This window comes from Tyto alba, unplaced genomic scaffold (genome assembly GCF_018691265.1).
Source record: "Tyto alba isolate M040663 unplaced genomic scaffold, T.alba_DEE_v4.0 Super-Scaffold_11, whole genome shotgun sequence".
NCBI classification, from domain to species: domain Eukaryota; kingdom Metazoa; phylum Chordata; class Aves; order Strigiformes; family Tytonidae; genus Tyto; species Tyto alba.
The window spans coordinates 7,197,681-7,214,636 of NW_024881273.1; the positions used below are offsets into that span (position 1 = coordinate 7,197,681).

The following is a 16,956-nucleotide window of genomic DNA, read 5'->3' on the forward strand; positions in this document are numbered from 1 at the left end:
GTATCTACATAGCTTTCTATTTTGTGTGCGTCGCTTTGATGTCTGATCTGAACCTTTGAAGTCACGGTTAGCGCAGGCGGTTGGTTTTTGCCGGTGTGTGATCCTGTTCCCAAGTCCTTTGACCTTCCAAGTATGGCAACAGCAGAGCTTGGTTTGCGTGGTCAGCCCAGGAAACCAGATACGGCTCCTGCCAGCGCCTGGCGCTGCACAGGGACATGTTTACCTTTGCCAGCCAAGGCCAGGAGAGCTGCGGGAAGGAGGCTCCTTCTGAGCTGGTCCAAGAAGCTGCATTGGGTTTGCGCGTGAAGGTTTTGGTTGTGGGGTCGGGGGCTGCAGAGGGTACGGCTGCACACCCGGGAGCGGCACTGGACGGTCAGCAAGCACTTCCTCCGGCCAGGCAAGACACGCAGGGCTGCCGGCGGTGGCAGCTTTTCCCCTACAAATATAATAATTGTGTGAGTGACCCCGCAGGCCCCTGTAGCTCTCCCCGAGATCCTGTCCCAGCTGCGGCCCGGGCGCTGAGGCGGCTCCGAGGCATTTTTCGGCGTGTAATCACCTCGGCTGCGGTAATGAGGATAATGATATCCCACCCCACCTAAACACCACTTGCAGCTTCCTGCGTCGGGCGCGGGAACCGCGGCCGGGCTCTGTGAGGGGGGGGACTACAGCTCCCGGCGTGCCTTCCGGCGGTAGCCCGACTACAGCTCCCGGCGTGCCCCGCGGTGTAGGCCGCAGCCCTGGCCCAGGGAGTCTCGCCGGGCGCGGGCCACTGCCCGCCTCGGCAGCTGCGGCCGCGGGCTCTGCCCGGGAGGTGGGAGACGGTTCCCCGCTGCCCCTTAGCTCGCTGCGCCGCGGGCCGGGCTCCCGCCTCAGCTGGAGGCGGCCCGGCCTCTGACGCGGCGCCTCTTTGCTTTGCCAGGAGCTTCGGTGGCGGCCGGCGCGGCGGCTTCAAGTCCCCGGTGAGTCCCCGCCCGGGCTGGGGGGGAGGTGGGGCCCCGCTCCGTGGGGCCCCCCGGGAGCTGCCTCTGTCCTCTCCCGGCGCCTGTCCCGGCGGCGGGCGCTGCCCCCCCCAAGCCCCTCGCAGCGTGGCGGGGGCCCGGCCCGGCGCCGCAAGGAGAGTTTCTGCTGGGGGGTGATGTTGGTTGTTGCCCGAGGAAGGGCTGGCCCCGCCATCTGGCACTGCGTCCTCCAGGGAGCTTCTCTTAAAAGCCAGATCGTGATTTTTATATTTTATTTTCACTTTATGCTGTAAATCTACAAAGTGCAGCAGAACATGATATGGAGCAAGCTAACGTTACAGAAACTGATAAATATTTCATCTGAGCTTCCCCCCCACACCCCTTCCTGCCCAGCAGATCTTTTTTTCCTTAAATTTTTTCTTTAACCAGTGGCGGAGAGTTTTCTGATGAGTGCCCTCCAGCACTGTAGTATCTTATCAAGGGCTGTGTTAGGGTTAAATGCCTCCTGTGCTCCACAGGTCCCATCTCCAAGGCCATGCCAACCTAATGGATCCAACGAAGAAGCCCTGCGATATGAAATCGAAGAGCTGAAACAGAAAGACCTTGCTCTAGACCAGGAGATTGCACAGTTTTTGTCCGAGTATGTCCCTGGCAAGCTCAGTGTTAAATGTGATGCCTCAGTTATTTTTGTTTTTAAAACAAAATGTGGTCCAGGAATTAGAGCTAAAAGCTGACCTCTTATGATGCCGTTTTCATCATGGTGCTATACAACATTGATTGCAGCGTTGTTTTGAATTATGGGACCTGTTGAGACAAGAGGGAATTCTTTCTGGTTTGTTTGGTAAAGCAAAACAAGTTTTACTAGGATCTCAGATAAGAGGATTTTAACTTTACCCTAGATGTTGCTGAGGTAATTAGATGTAAACTCCAAACGAATAATTTTAACCATAATGATACCACAACACGTCATGCTACCAGAAGAGCTTGTTCATGTGAAAATTAAAAATGAGTTCATTACTTGTATGACCTGCCGAATTTAGTTCCAGATAAAACTGTTTCATTCTCTTTTTCCATCTTGATTAAGCGTTCACTTGTTTCGTGTCTGAGGTGAGTGGGTTAAACATTTGTGTTCAGGAAGCAGAGGTGTTTTCCAGGCAAGCAAGTGGCCTGTAGAATGCTTTGGCATGATGGGTGCCACATATAGGGTAGTGCAACTGTTTTATTGTGGTTTCTTATGACATGCTGTGGCAGCTGCTTATTGGCAACTGTTTTGAGATAAAATTGCTTCTTGATTTTAAAATAGAGATGATCTCTGTGGGTTATTTGTTGCAAAGGAGTGATATTTTCTAAGATAATGTATAGTGAATAGGATGGAAATGGTAGAACAACAAAGGCTGTTCCAAAAGCTTTTTTTGTTTCATCCTCAAGGATAAACAGACCTTCTGAATTATTTTTTTTCCCTAGCTACGGGTTAGAGATACGTATAAATTGAATTCACCACAGCCTATTCCTGTTTCTACTTGATTCTGAGAATTTGGGTGAATTGGTTTTTTTGGTAAGTCTTGATATGCCAAAAAACCCTCAAAATTAGGATCCGCTCATTTGTAGCTTTCATGTTTATAACTTTCAGCAACTGTACTTGCTGCCTTCAGATTCTGCTTTTGATGTACCAGGCTTGGGTATCTCAAATATCCTTGCTGTGCTTGGTCAGTAGCAGCAGCACTCACTATGCAGCAGCAGCAATCCCTCTGTGTCATTTTTGACCTTTCTGATTCTATTGCTACAGAGGCTACAGCCTGGAGGAATTGGAGAAGCACATCTCTCTGCTCCATGAGTATAATGATATTAAAGATGCTGGACAGATGCTGCTGGGCAAGCTGGGTAAGGAAGAGGAAAGCTGTTGAAGAACTTTAGTCAACATTTTCATATAGACAGAGAGAGAGAAGCTACTGTGCCATGAAGGCAGAGCTTATTTTAAAGATTCTTCAGTTCTAGGCTTATATTACCCAATCACTTGTGCAAGCACAAATGCTTCTGTTGTTATTTTCTTGGGTTCTTTTTAGAACTGAACATGTGAAATAATTGTCATTTACTGGTATTTTAGTCTGCATTATGGATTACCAAAATTTGGTAATTATTACCAATTTTTGTCAGTTTGGTTCTTCATATGCTTGAAAAAAGAAAAGTGTTGAGACAAGCAGGGAGGATAGCTGCAAAACCCGAGATTGGTTTCTTAGCGATGGGAGGTTTTATGAGATAGTTAGGGACTACTGTGAGGAAAACACAACTTTTCTGACTGATCTGATCTTTGTTTAATGAAAGCAATGATATTTCTTTCTTTTCTAGCTGTTATCCGAGGGGTTACTACAAAGCAGCTCTACCCTGAATACGATCTGGAGCTTAATGACTAGCATTGAAGCTGAAGACTGCCATATCCTGCAAAAATAACTGTTACTGGGCCACTGTTTTGGTGTCATATTGGTTTAGAGCTGACATAAGCTGGCCTCGGAAGTATGTATGTAGAATTGCAACAGAGTATGGGTTAGCAGCCTTAATTCTAAGCTCTGGAACATGAAAGTTGTTGTATCTATCAACTGTTTCTTGCTTGTGAAAAGGAATGTAGGACTTTAGATAATTTAACCTACTACCTGATCAACACTAATTTTATTTTTTAATTGGAAAGGTTGTAATTCAGGTTGATGTTAAGACTCTTCCCATGAAGCCTTTGCCTCTGCAACGTCCAGTGCTATTTGGATACTGACTGGATAGAGGAAGTGATGGCATACAAATGTGCAATGTAATAGCTGCTTTGAAAAAAGTGAAAAAACCCTCAGAAATAGGGAGGAAGGAAGGCTGAAGTTGTGGTTTGGGGTTTTGTTTTATGATCAAATCTGGATAAGTCTGGGTGTTCTACATTTTTGTACTTATCTGCTCTGGTATCTAGAGGTTTTGTATCATTTCTGTAGTAAATGGCAAAATGTGAAGTTGTGTTGTTGAACTGTCCAGTCTGAATAAAGCAGCTATCACATTTCTCAGTAATTCACTTTAAGAGCCTATAAAACATTGCATGAACATGGGAACAAATTCTTAAACTATATTCTGAGACAGCTATAACATCTATTATTCAAATGTTTTCTGAGGGCTCTTAATGGAGATCGTGTGGCAGTGCTACCCAGTGGTGGGTAGGTGCAGAATTACCTTTACTCTCTTCTGAATGCAGATTCACTGTGAAAGTGAGCGGTGTCCTAAGCGCAAAATTATATTGAGTGCATAAGTGTTTCAATGTCAGATGTTAGGATTGAGGATGACTGCACAGACTAAATTTGGCTGCTTTGGGCAGGTCTAAGTGATAAAGTACTCTGCTGACTACAGATTCATTGTCCCTTTTTCACTTAAGTTTGATGTCCTTGTGCCCATTTCTACTTCTGAGACCTTCTTGTGAGTAAGTTTGCCCTGGTCTCCAGTCAGACCCCTGCTGCAGTCTGTTTATTATTTCCAAATTTGAATCAAATGAATCTGTCTTTGTAGTGCTTGGAAACCAGAAAACTGTCACAAGGCTGCTGCTGAGAACAGATAATTGTTTCTGTGCTCTTGGTTCTGGATCTGGCACAGAAGCATCACTAAGAAGTATCTTGTTTTGCCACAAAAGCTGTGGGCAGGGGTCTAAAGCAGGGGGACAGACAAAGCCTGTGTATTCTGTGATTCATTCAAGTGAGACTGCTCATGTGCAGCTCTGCTTCTCAAGCAGGTATTTACTGCAGCCATGTAAGAATGGACTCTCTGGATATGGTTACAGGTATATCTTCCCCACCATAAACCCCTTGTGCCAGGTGTGGACAGTTCCTGTGTTTTGGAGTAGTTTTAAGGGGAGGAAAAAAGTCACAAGGTGGCTAGAACTGGGGAATGCTAACTTTGTTCTCAAATCCCATGTTACTGATTTAGCTGGTATTTTCTCTGTGAAAGAACTGGTTTAACCTGGAATGTTCTGACCAAAAACGTTAGCCTGGCAATGGCACACACAGCTGGAATGGTTTTTGCAATGGGACATACAGAATTTCCTTCACTTTGTGCTAGGTGTAAGCCATGGGGGATGAAGTATTCTCCATTACCAAAGTTACTGAAGGTTATTTAAGGATGGAGAAGTCCATGTTTTCTTCTCCTTGTAGGAGCGCTAGGATTAAAACTTGCAGCTGTAGCTGTGGGAGTGTTGTGTCTGGCTCCAGAACTCACGCTCCCACAGCAACGGGTTTACACTTCAGTTAGCACAAGACAGTTACTGTCCCCGGAAGGTGCCCTGACTCCACTACCTCGTCCATGGATTTTGAACGTGCCAGAACCAACCAGCTGAGGTAAGAGCAAACTGCCCTTGGGGAGTCCCTGCGGCTGGCACGGTGCCGTGCCACGTGGTGGCAGCTCCGTTCCGCTGCTGCTCTGTGCAGAGCAGGGAAACGCAGAACTGAAAGATGCCAGGGTCTAAGTTAATGAACCCTGGGGTGCTTCAGGACAGGATTGCACTCTGCCACTTAGGCACTTCATCACGGCCCCTCTTACTGCTCCTCCCACAGTTACTGCTTGTACCTCAGTGGCTATCATCTGGAGGATGAAATATGGTGGCCTTTGTCCAAATCCAAAACAGGAACAGAATATATCTGCTTTCTATAAATAAATCTCCAAACTTGCTAGCTAAGTGTATAGCTGCAAAAATATTGAGTGCAATAAGGGTAACTTCAGATTTTTTAATTTAAATTTAGAAAGTGTATTTCTGCTAAGTCAGACCTAGCTATAATGAGCTAACGGAGAACAAATGATATTACAGAGCTTACAGAGTTTCACTGAAGGGCAGTACGTGCTGTCTGCATGGAGCTGCTGCAGAGCAGGATACCCCAGATCCCTGAACAGCCTTGGTTAATAAAATAAAAATGCACATGGCATGCTCTTTTTTGAGTCTGTGTCCTCACGGATGAGTAACAAGCCAAGAACCAGCCTCTTCCCCATTAGGTCACTTTTAGTTTTATTTCTTGTGCATCTTACACATCAATCCCTATTACAAGCCACTTTCCTTTTCACACACCTACTCTGGATATAACCATTTCCTTGCGTTGCTTTGTGCAAGCTGTGTTTTTTCCTGCACGTCCCTCCTTTAGTCTGATTTTGAGCTCTTACGTGTCTGAAAGCAGGGCTAATGGAAATAAAATACTCTGGGACAACAGAGGGACAATAAAATCCATACAGTAGATAAGTTATGCTGCCAGTTGCAAGGAACAAACAAATCTGTTCAATCGAGGGAATACAGCTCTCTAAGACGTTATTTCCTGCTGCTAAACAATTTGGGGATGGGGTTTTATATCCCTTAGCAACCTAATGTTCCCAAAGTCAACAGGAATTTTGGCACAGCTAAGTCCTGTTAATGAACTGTTTGCGATGCTTTAAAAAAAAAAAAAAATTATACAGCCTGTCACTGAAAAAAATGCCTCTCTGATTACAGCCATCTCAAGGAACGGGTGGAAGTGAACTGCAATTAACCTCTTTCCTTCTGCTGTCCGTCATGCTGTCAGCATGTAGCTGCGTTATTGTGCTACAGAGATTGCTTGTGGACGTTCCCTCCGTGGCACACACTGAGCTTTCTGCAGCCTAGGCCATCTCCGCATCATCCATCTTCTGAAAATGACTTTTATCCTGATGGCCTAGCGTTCTCTCTAACTCTGTTTTCACTTTAAGCTGACAGTCCCAAATTGCATTCTGTATGCTCTGCAGGTTCCACTGGGTTCTCAGGAGAGCATCATCCAGTGTGAAGACACCATCGCGGATTCTTCGCACTTGTGTGCACACAGCAGATGATTTCAGCTCCAGACCGATCTCATGAACTATTTTTCGGACGTACTGCTGAGTCTCATGCACACAGTGGATTTCTAGAAGGACAGAGAGATTCCTTCAGGAGAAGCAAAGCGCTGACACAAACTCAGACCCTGTATTTAAATCCAGACATCACTCACGCTGAAAGAACTGGTTTGGTAGAAGAGGCTATTTAAGATACAGCACAGGTGGATTATGATTTTCGGAAATACTGCAGGGTGTTTTGGCCCCTCCCAAAGTGAATGTTTTACAAAACAAGAGTAATGTGGAAATTTAGGTATTTCAAAGTATGTAAGAAAAGGTACCTTTTTAATAAACAATTTCTGAGGAGACTGGCTGCAGGAAAGCCAACCACACTTTAAGAAAATCCCACCAAAACACTGAACTGCATTACACTGAAACATTGGGATAAGGAAGAATTTTTCCCAATACTTATTCAATATGCACATTTTCTTGTTTCAGTCTAAGATCTGGAACTGGCAGGGAAAGACCTGTCAGCCAAGAGCACAGCTGGCTTGTTTTACAACGCAGCTTCAGTATTGTTGAGAGTTCCAGATCTTGCTCTACCAAAAAATTTTTATCACGCTAAAATGTTCATCTAACAAGGTGCTTTTGTGACTCTGAAAACTACAAAATATTCCATTTTCCGCAACGATTATCAGTTACGTGTTGCTACAAAGTTCCCACCAACTCATTTTGCTTTAAGTCACAGTAAGAAACTGAAGTTTACTGACTTATTTGCCATAATATATACTCACTTTCCCAGTATATTTTGTACCAGTCCTACCTAGCTGGAATTCTGGAAGTGCAAACTGGAGGCATCGGATTGCTGTGATTATTGGAGGGCTTTTTCCCATAGGGCGAATCAACCCTTTGACAGCCAGCTCATACGCCTCTTGTGATTTCATGTCAATGTTAGAATGCCTGGAAAAATAAAAAAGGGAACAGACACTTAGTACTTCTCTTCAGTGGGATTCAAAACATCTTCACCCCCAATAAAGCAGAGCTGCAATTTTTATTCTTAAAACTGCCTATGGGTTGAGTCTCTGCATATATTTTAATGCTATATGTGTACCATCAGTAGTGTAGCACAGTTCAGAAGGGAAGTACTTGGTCATATCTACAAGGTATTTTTTTAGGTCCTAATGTAGCTATTAAGTCTAAAATAGCTGCAGATTTAAGAATACGACGACACTTAACTGCAACCTCTCACCAGAGCACAGAGCACTCAGGGTAACTTCTCTCTGTTCCTGTCTAGCACTCTAACCTTTAGAGACTTTGATACAGCAAACCAAATCATCTAATTTGTTTTAAAGATCAGCAAATGGCAGCCGGGTCAGGTCAGCTGCATTTCCCCACTGGATACGTACATCAGCAGGGCCTTATGATTTGTTCCTTGAATGACAGCGAGAATCCGTTCCAGCTTCTCCCTTGTGATATGATCTGCAAATATTAAGGTAGAAACAAAGTCTCAGTTATCCATCCAGAAACTGGAAAGAGACAGCAGTCTGAAATGTGCCATCAGGGTATTACTGTCCCCTTGGCAGGCAGTCACATCAAAACGGGCCGATGAGAACCGCCGAGAGGCGGCTTTGGCAGAGTCACTTCCCCTGGCTGCACCGTGCTAATGCACAGAGCAGCACCCAACTACAAAGGGAAGAATTATTTTAATTGATTTCAAGATGCTGGCTCCAGTTTCTCTTATTGGGTATTTGAAGTTTAATTCAATGAAAGCTTCTAACCACTATCTCAGAGTATGATTTACGGAGAGATCTGGGTCCCACCCAATCCAGTAGCAACCACTGTGATCAGGACTCATACTGGCTTGTATATATTGTGGTTGTATTTAGACCAGGTGGACTAGAACATCAGGATTGCACGTGGGCTGCATGTAAAATGAACAACTAGAAATCAGGTAAGGTGTACCTTTTATCATTGTGCAATTTACCTGGTTAAATGCTTTACAGTTAGCATCCGGTTTGGTGTTCTGTTTTTTTTGTTTTTAAAATACATCAATTCTGTTTCTTACCAAATGTTGTCTTCTCCACTAGCTTCCCTGTGTCTGAGAAGTCATCAGTGGCTTTACCAAACAGCCCACCAACAGTATAGACCTTGAAGAAGGACAAAGAGCTCAATTTATCAAAGAAATACTCCAAGCAATTGAGGAGCAATATTCTGCCATGCAGCTGCCAGGAAGTGCAGGCTACAACGATGTCGCACAAAACGACAGCAGCGTCCTCTGCTCATACAGCCACGTGTGGACGCTCACGTGCAAGATGTAATTCTGGACCCTGGAAATCTCTCGGAAGCATTGGTGGGTTTAAGACTCAGAAGCAGAACCACCGTCACAAGGTCAGTCTGGGGCACTGGGGCAGGAAACAAGAGTGAGGTTGCGCTCGGATATTCCGAGGCTGTTCAGAGCCAACACCTACCTTGGTCAGGTGGCAGTGGTACAGATCGGTGAGTAGCTTGTTCCCGTCGCCTATGCCAAGTACTGAAACACAGAAGATGGGGAAACCGTTATTCTGCAACACAGAAAGTTACTAACGTGCGTTTACACAGCGCCGTGCACTCATGCTGCCTTTCTTCCCCCCTGACCAGGACCATATCTCTTTAGAATTCATCTCTGACCGGTGCAATTAGACTTCCAAATTACTGCCTGTCGCTAAAACTATGATAAGGCTGTAACTAGGGCTCTTGGATTTCCCCAGAACTTTTCACCTGGGTGCTTCAGGGCAAATGCTTAGCAATGCCAGCTGCAGTCACGCCAATTCAAGTGGTGGGGTGGAGATGGGGGGTTACGTGGCCGATCACTGACGGTGTCACCAGCGGGAGCCGGGTGTCTCCCAGCAAAGCCGTGTGTGCCGGGCTAAAGGGGTCGCTCCTGCCTCCTGGCATCGCCGGTGTCATCTTGGATTGTTTCATCTGTGTTTCAACATTTATACTGCCAGGTGGGTTGTGAGGGGGCTACCACCGTGTCATGGCTGAGCTTTCACCGCTTCCTCCCCACGAGGAGACCCATCACCCCACAGCCGGCAGGGACGGGGTGCCGCTCCGGGACGAGACCCACCGAAGACTCCGGAGGCCTTGACGTCCAGCCGGTGACCCGCTCCGATCTTCAGCCCCCTGAACCGCGGGCCTCGGACTGCAACGGAGACAGCGTCGAGGCCGGGCCTCCGCCACCCCCGGGGGTCCCATCACCCCGGGGGTCCCATCACCCCGGGGGTCCCATCACCCCGGGGGTCCCACCGCGCCTCCTCCCAAGCCGAGGCCCAGCGGCGGCCCTTACCGAGGGGGTGGTCGGCTAGCACCGGCACGCTGGTGGCCACCAGCTCCGTCGCCCCGCCATCGCCCGGGACCGGCAGAAAGCGGACACGCTGCCTCGGGGCGCGCCGCGGCGCCGCGTTCAGCTCTGCAAGAGAAGCGGGGCGGGGGGGGGGGGGGGGGGGGGGGGGGGATGTTAGGGGCTGCCCGCAGCCCCCCGGGACAGAGGCGGGGGGGGGGGGGGTCATGTCGCCACCGATCCTCACCGCGCAGCAGCCGCGTCTCCACCGCCTCACGGACCCGGTTCCACGCCACCCCACTCGGCTTGTAGACGGCGAAGAGCCCGCCCGGCACCGCCGCCATGCCGCGCCGCGCGCCGCGCCGCTCCGCCCCACCGGGCGCTTCCGGGGCAGGCGGCGGCGGGGCGATGCTGTTGCTGAGGCGGGCGGCGGTCCCGCTGCTCCGGGCGGGTCTCGGTTCTCCAGGCAAGTGCCTCCCGTCCCCGGGCAGGAGCCCCAAGGGTCGGCCCGGGCGGTGGCCGCCCCGTTTCCGTGCCCGCGGGCGCCGGGGACCCGCCGGCCGGTTCCTCACCCCCTGCTCCCCGTAGGCAGAGCCCGTCTGAGCCGCGCCGAGCCGCGGGCCCGGGATGGACGCGGCGGGGAGGAGGAGGAAGAGGAGGAAGGGTGCTACCAGCTGTACCCCGGGCACATCCCCACCAGCCCGCTGCAGAAAGCGCTGCTGGCCGCCGGCTCGGCCTTCATGGCTCTCTATGACCCCTACAGACACGGTAAGCCGAGCTGGGGCGGCTCGTTCCTCCCACGGTCCGTATTAACGTACAGTAAATCCTGCCCAGTGTCTCCTAGGGGGCTTTATTTCTCCTCCCGTTGGGTGAAGCATTTAGTAATGGGGTAAGTGCGGGGCTGAGCCCTGGCCCAGGGCAGGACACTATGGAAGAGAGGGGGTCAGGAACCCCGAACACCTCCCAGTGATCTCCTCCTGACCCTCTGTGATGCCACCCATCCCCATCTCATTCCTTCTTGGTCCCCCAGGCCTCACAGCTGCTCCTACATCCCTCCCTGCGGGTGATCCCAGGGCAGAACAGCCCCGAGGCTAACGATCTGTGGTGTGTGGGGCTCCTTGCTTCGCCACAGGCTTCCTGCCTGCTCCTGGCCAAGGGGTTTGTTGCCCCATTTCCTCACCTGGCAAGTGAGGGCAGCTGGGTGCTGTGAAAACCACTCTTGGGTCACTCTCTGGTCTCTCTTTCAGACATGGTAGCGGTCCTTGGGGAGACCACGGGCTGTCTTGCCCTGCCCAACCTGCGAGACAAGATGAAACACCACCCTGAAGGTTACCGCATCCTCCAGTGCGTCCTGCCGCATCCCCCCCTCCCTCGCTGCATGGTTCGTGGTGGGGAGGGAGACAGGAGGCCAAGCACATTCCTTGGGCCCCGTGAAGGGAGAGCCCTGCGCTCCCCAGCTTGAAAATGGCACGGGCGTTTTGTTAGCTCTAACCCTCCAGGCTGTTTATTTTACTTTATTTTTAACGATCACAAGAGCCCTGTGGCAAGTCTATAAGGGCAAGAGCACAGCAGCCACTGGGCCCAGCCCTATTTCAAGCACTGCTGTCCATCTGTTCTGCTTCACTGCTGGAACTGGCAGGTGCCAACACAAGGAGATGCAGCAGCCGGCACAGGGGAGAAATCCATGGACGTGGTGGGTTTTCACCCATCCCTGAGCAGCGATGAAAACCCACCACATCCATGGATTTCTCCCTTGCGCTGGCTGCTGCATCTCCTTGCGTTGGAGACTTTGTCTCCGCTGGTCTGCCTCCTACTTAAGCACCTCTGTATTTTCTTTCCCAGCACCCAAAGCATCTCCCCAAGCTACGAAATGGGGCCACTTCTCTTGTCTTCCTTGTTAAGGCTTGATCACTTTTTCTTCCATGTCTGCAGGGACTTGTCAAGCGCAACAAGGCTGAGGACCGGAAGAGACTTTATGAGTCTCTTATTAACCAAGATCTTACAGTTTATTTGCTTGCCTTCTCCCTGCTCCTCGTTATGTATCACGCCTGTCACTTGTGTATTGTTTGGGTTGTACCATGTAGGAGCTGAGGAAGAGCTGCCTTTTGCCACATATTTGTGCAGAGCAGCCAGATCCTGGCTCCAGACACTGACCTGGCAAAGCACACGGAGCACCGGGATGGGGCTGAGACCCAGAGAAACTGCACAGGGAGAGGGGACAACAAAGGCACCAAGGGCTGGGGCTGGTATTGCAAGGATTTGCAGTGGTCCCATTTGTGCACACAAGTCTTTTTTTTTAATTCTCGAGCTGCTAAGGTCCCTTTGACACCAAATACGTGTCTACAGCCAGGGTGAAGCTGGTGCTGGTCCTGCTTATCTCTCTGACACCTCTGCTCCAGAGGCTGAGCAGCTCCTGGATCCACTGCAGGGCTTTTATCATGGGAAGAATTTATCCTGTGCATGGAAATAAAAGGGCTTTTCTGTAGTTCCGGGGCTGTGGGGCACCAGTTTGCCAACAACCCAGAGAGGAGACCTTTCTATGCATGGCTGCCATGTGGCTGGTGGTGAAAGCCTGAGCAGGAATTACATTAAACCTGTGTTTAGAACAAATTCCCTCCTCTTTTTAGGGTTCCTTTGAAGCTCTGGCTGCTTTTCAGGGACACTAAAGAGCTCTGTTCCCACAGGACTGGCTGTTGCTGGGGGCTGTGCCTCGTCTGTAGCCCACACAGCAGCAGCATTTTGGTGCAGAGGTGTTTTTCCAACCAGAGTTGCTACAGGGGCACAAGATTTAAGCAATTTGTGTCCCAGCCTCAGCAACAGAAATGAGGACAGTGCTATCCCTGCAGCAAGCAGTCAGGATCCGTGCAAGGAGAATGCCCAGGGAGAGCAGAGGCAGGGGGTGGGGGTTTCCAGGGGCTCCTTTGCTCCAGGATCCCCTGCTGCGGGTTTCACTGGGAAACTCAGTGACCTGTGTTTTGCCTTCAGGGAACGGCCTTGCATCCGTCTGTCCACCCTGGACATGGCCAGGCTGCGGGGACTGCCAGACGGCTCGCTGGGCCGAGAGTATGTCCGATTCTTGGAGGACAACGTGAGTGTGGGGTTTCGTGAGGGTGCAAATGGCTGTAGTTGATCCCTGTGCCTGGAGCACAGATGTGCTTTAGAGGGAGGTCGGAGACACGGAGGAACCTGTGGAGAACCCTCCAGAAATGAGAGGGAGTTATGGAGGCTGGATGAGATGCTGCATCACCAGTGCTGCATAGTCCTTGGTTTTCATCTACATAAATGACACTGACCCCTATCACTGGGAGCTGGGAGATGCACTGATGGAGGGGACGTGTTGCTGCATGTTAAAGGATGAGGCCAAAACCTGATGTTTGGAAAGGGCTGAATTGTACCTCTTTGGATTTGCAGAAAGTCTCTCCAGACACCCGGATGCCGCCCAGGTTTGTTGATGATGAAGAGCTGGCGTACGTGATCCAGCGGTACCGGGAAGTCCACGACCTGATGCACACCCTCCTGGGCATGCCGACCAACATGCTAGGTGAGCAGCAGTGGGCTCAGAGGGCTGCGCTGCCAAACCCCGCTGATGGTGCTCAGCTCCATCTCCCAGGAATGGAGCAGGCTGGGCCGGTCGGACTCCTCGATCCTCAGCCCAGCTTGGTGTGCGGGGCAGTTTGCATCATCGCTGTCCTACATCACTGGCTCTGTGGTGACTGAGAAACCATGGGATGTCACCTTTTCCCTGCTGGGAGATGCTCTGCCCAAGGCCTGGGTGCAGGCAGCTGCTGGGCGGGCACATGGGTGTTGGCTGCAAGGCAGGGAGGGTGACACCCAGGGAGGGATGTTTCGCAAGCTCTGAGTGAAGGCAGAAGTGGAGGGTTCTCCTTTGCTCCTTATCTACGTGTCTCCCTGTCCTTTGCCCTCATTTTACGTCTGACTCAATAGCAAGTTGAGCCTTGCTGGTGAGCCTGTGGGAACTAGTGTGACAGGTCTCCTATGCAGGCTTTGGGTGAGCCCTGGCAGCATTTGTGAAAGGTCTGTCCCATGCTTAGAGTTGGGGAGAGCCACACAGGGGGATCAGGCTTCGGCAATTGCCTTGCTAAAGATCTGCAGGGAGCCAGCCCTGAGCCAAAGATGTTTCCCAAGCTCATGGAGCATCACTGTGAGGTGCTGATCCCTGTCAGCCCTGGGCCATCCTTCTTGGGTGGGTGGTGCACGACAAGGTTTGTCCTGGCACAAGATGAAGCCACGGCCAGACTTGGGAAGCATTCCTGAGTCCTGCCACGGAGGTGGAGGGGATGGGTGTGTAGGCGTCCTGGGGAAGGGGCAGGCCGTGCAGCCCTGGCTGGCCCCCGACCCGGGCGCCCTGCCCGCTGACAGCCTCCCTGCTCCCTCCCAGGCGAGGTGGTGGTGAAGTGGTTCGAAGCCATCCAGACGGGGCTGCCCATGTGTGTCCTGGGAGCAGCGTTCGGCCCCGTCCGGCTCAGCGCACGGTAGGCACCAGCACCGGCCGATGAGGAGGGAGTCTCTGCGCCGGGGATGCACCAGCCTGGGTGATGCTTTCTGGTGTCCTCTGGGGACAAAGAGGGGACACCGCTAGTTTGCAGTGGGGGCAGTCAGTCAGGCATCCCTAGTGCGAACCTCCTGCTCTGTCCCCACAGCCCAGGGAAGCGGTGACAGCAGGAGGCATGGCTTCGCCTGGTCACTGAAGCAGAACCTGATGCTTCCTCTGCTCCCAGCACTGAATCTCCTGTGCCAGGCAGGAGGAGCAATGCCCAGGCCTGGCTGCCCTTGGCTGGGCACATGTTGAGGGCCAGCAGGACCGTCACCATGCTGGCAGCCGTTCCCTGCCCCAGCACATCTGATTTGGTGAACCAGCACAGTTTGAGGAGTGCAGAACCTGAGGTCTGGTCTTGGGTTTGCTGCCAACTGTAACCTCCCTGGCACACTGTCCTCTTCTGTGCCTCAGTTTTCCCTGAGAGTTCAGCAGGAGGGATGCTAGAAGGGTGGAAGGGTACATGGGACACACAGGTTTGGCATCTACCTGCAAAGGGGAGTTGGAGGAGAAAATCAAAAACAAAACATGGAAATTAAAACTGTCACATCCTGTATCGTTTGTTCCAGAAAGCTGCAGGTCCTGGCCACTGAGCTGGTTCCCTGGGCGATTCGGAGTGGGCGCAACGCCAGCTGTATCCTGAACGTCTACTACGAGCAGCGCTGGGAGCAGCCGGTGGAGTCCCTGCGGGAGGAGATGGGCATCTTCCCTCCCCCGGCCGTTCGGGTGTGAGAGCTCAAGAACAGGGAGGGGACAGGGGATCCCTGTTGGCAGACAGCAGCCATCTCCTGCCGCTCTCCATCTCCTCCTACCCGAGAGCGCAGCGTGGCTCTGCTACCAGCCGCCACGGACCTGAGGGCTGAGTTTTCTCCTGCCAAGAGCTGACACCCTCCTGTTGGTAGAGGACAAGTGGCACCTCCCTGTGCCTTGACAAAACTTGACCTTTTTTGCTGTTTATGATTCAATGGAGGGATGGCAAGGCCTCCTGTGCCTTTGCCAGCTGGGTCTGGCTGCTCGGGTCTCCCCCAGCAGCAGCGCACCGGTACTGATGCTCTGAAATGCTGGGATGGGGAGAGAGCAGAGCTGGTTTATAATACACTGCAGCAAACTGTCACCTTGGCCCTCTGCAGCTGTAGATCTGTACAGGTAAATCCCTCCTCTCACCCTCCCTGGAAAGATTGAGGCTAAAAGTCTCAGGGCCACCCTGAACTGAGGCTAAACCAGTGATTTACAGAGCAGCCCAGGGGCAGGTTTGGTGTGTGCAACAGTGAAATCCCAACTTGTACTGTTGTACTGGTGCCTATCTGGTGTCCTGATGGGTCATACGGGGACGTGCCTCAGGCCTTGGAGACCAGGCGGTACACAATTGTGTGCCCATGGAAGCAGGCAGGGAAATACCTTTCGATATTATCCCTGCTGGTTCGGCTGTTCGAGAGCTGAGCCCAGTCTGCCATATCTCCCTGTGGTCCCTCCCCATCAAAAATGCTGAAATCTATGTGATTGCCCTGGGTTTTCAATAGGAATTGTCCCCTCCTTGGGGCAACAAAATGATGCGATCGGGGATAAGGGCCTGAATCTCGAGAGTGATGGCTGCTTGCACTGTGTCTGGGAGCTGATTGCTGTCTGGCTTAATTAAACAGGGCTCCAGACTGCCAGCAGCTGGAGAGCAGAGCTGTCAGATGCGAGGGCAGAGAGCCACGAGGCCGAGGGCTCCTTGTACGTGTGGGTTTGCTGGTGAAATTCCTTCCTGCTTAGTAAAATCCACAGTGGAGCTTGGAGTTTGTTACCCCTCTCCTTCCACCCCATCTCCCCTTCTGAAGGGGAGATCTGATGTGAAACGTCACCCCTTTTTGGCTCCAGCGAGGTCTGCTGTCCTTTGCAGTGGCAGGCGATAGCAGGGCCCTCGTGTGCCCGTGCATCCCTGGGGACTTGGGTGCAAAATGGGCTGTGGAGATGCAACTTCCCAGCTGGGATCTGGGGGTGCTGGGCTGCCGGGTGGCTGCTTGTGGTGGTTGTTGCAGAAAAGCCCACACAGGGGAAGATCGGGGTGTAGAGCAGGAAGCGGGGCAAGGCTGGGGGCTTCCTAAAGTGGAGGGGGTGCTCTGAGTGGGGGTCCTTTGGGGTCTGGGAGGGGTTATGCAGCCAGAGGGCATGGCGTTGCCCCGCTGTGAGCTTCACTGGGCCCGTCCCAGTTCCTGTGGGATGCTGGAGCAGACAAGCAGGAGCGAGGGGCTGACGGTGCAACCAAGGGTCAGAGTCGCTCCATCCCAGGAGGCTGAGCAGGGACAAAATTCTTGGGTTTGGGG

General features: G+C 51.4%; 3 protein-coding genes across 5 annotated transcripts; 2 read left to right on the forward strand and 1 right to left on the reverse strand.

Moving 5' to 3' along the window:
- Positions 1-215: 215 nt before the first annotated feature.
- Positions 216-3,998, forward strand: SWI5 (SWI5 homologous recombination repair protein). Its single transcript, XM_033011903.2, has 5 exons — positions 216-308; positions 729-959; positions 1,478-1,599; positions 2,746-2,840; positions 3,306-3,998. Exons 1-5 carry the CDS (start codon positions 216-218, stop codon positions 3,368-3,370), a joined length of 606 nt encoding a protein of 201 aa, XP_032867794.2. The 3' UTR covers positions 3,371-3,998.
- A 1,955-nt stretch (positions 3,999-5,953) lies between these two features.
- TRUB2 (TruB pseudouridine synthase family member 2) lies at positions 5,954-10,517 on the reverse strand. 3 transcript variants are annotated; one of them, XM_042786710.1, is made up of 8 exons: positions 10,343-10,517; positions 10,102-10,224; positions 9,883-9,957; positions 9,245-9,306; positions 8,842-8,923; positions 8,183-8,255; positions 7,600-7,736; positions 5,954-6,868 (listed from the first exon to the last, which is right to left on the reverse strand). In XM_042786710.1, exons 1-8 carry the CDS (start codon positions 10,437-10,439, stop codon positions 6,591-6,593), a joined length of 927 nt encoding a protein of 308 aa, XP_042642644.1. In that variant the 5' UTR covers positions 10,440-10,517; the 3' UTR covers positions 5,954-6,590. The 3 variants fall into 3 exon arrangements, with proteins under 3 accessions (XP_042642644.1, XP_042642645.1, XP_042642647.1); XM_042786713.1 differs by having other exon boundaries at positions 6,713-6,868; positions 7,571-7,736; XM_042786711.1 differs by lacking the exon at positions 9,883-9,957.
- Positions 10,480-16,428, forward strand: COQ4 (coenzyme Q4). The gene is made up of 7 exons (XM_042786714.1): positions 10,480-10,561; positions 10,684-10,863; positions 11,343-11,439; positions 13,081-13,183; positions 13,507-13,636; positions 14,495-14,588; positions 15,220-16,428. Exons 1-7 carry the CDS (start codon positions 10,504-10,506, stop codon positions 15,380-15,382), a joined length of 825 nt encoding a protein of 274 aa, XP_042642648.1. The 5' UTR covers positions 10,480-10,503; the 3' UTR covers positions 15,383-16,428.
- Positions 16,429-16,956: the final 528 nt, after the last annotated feature.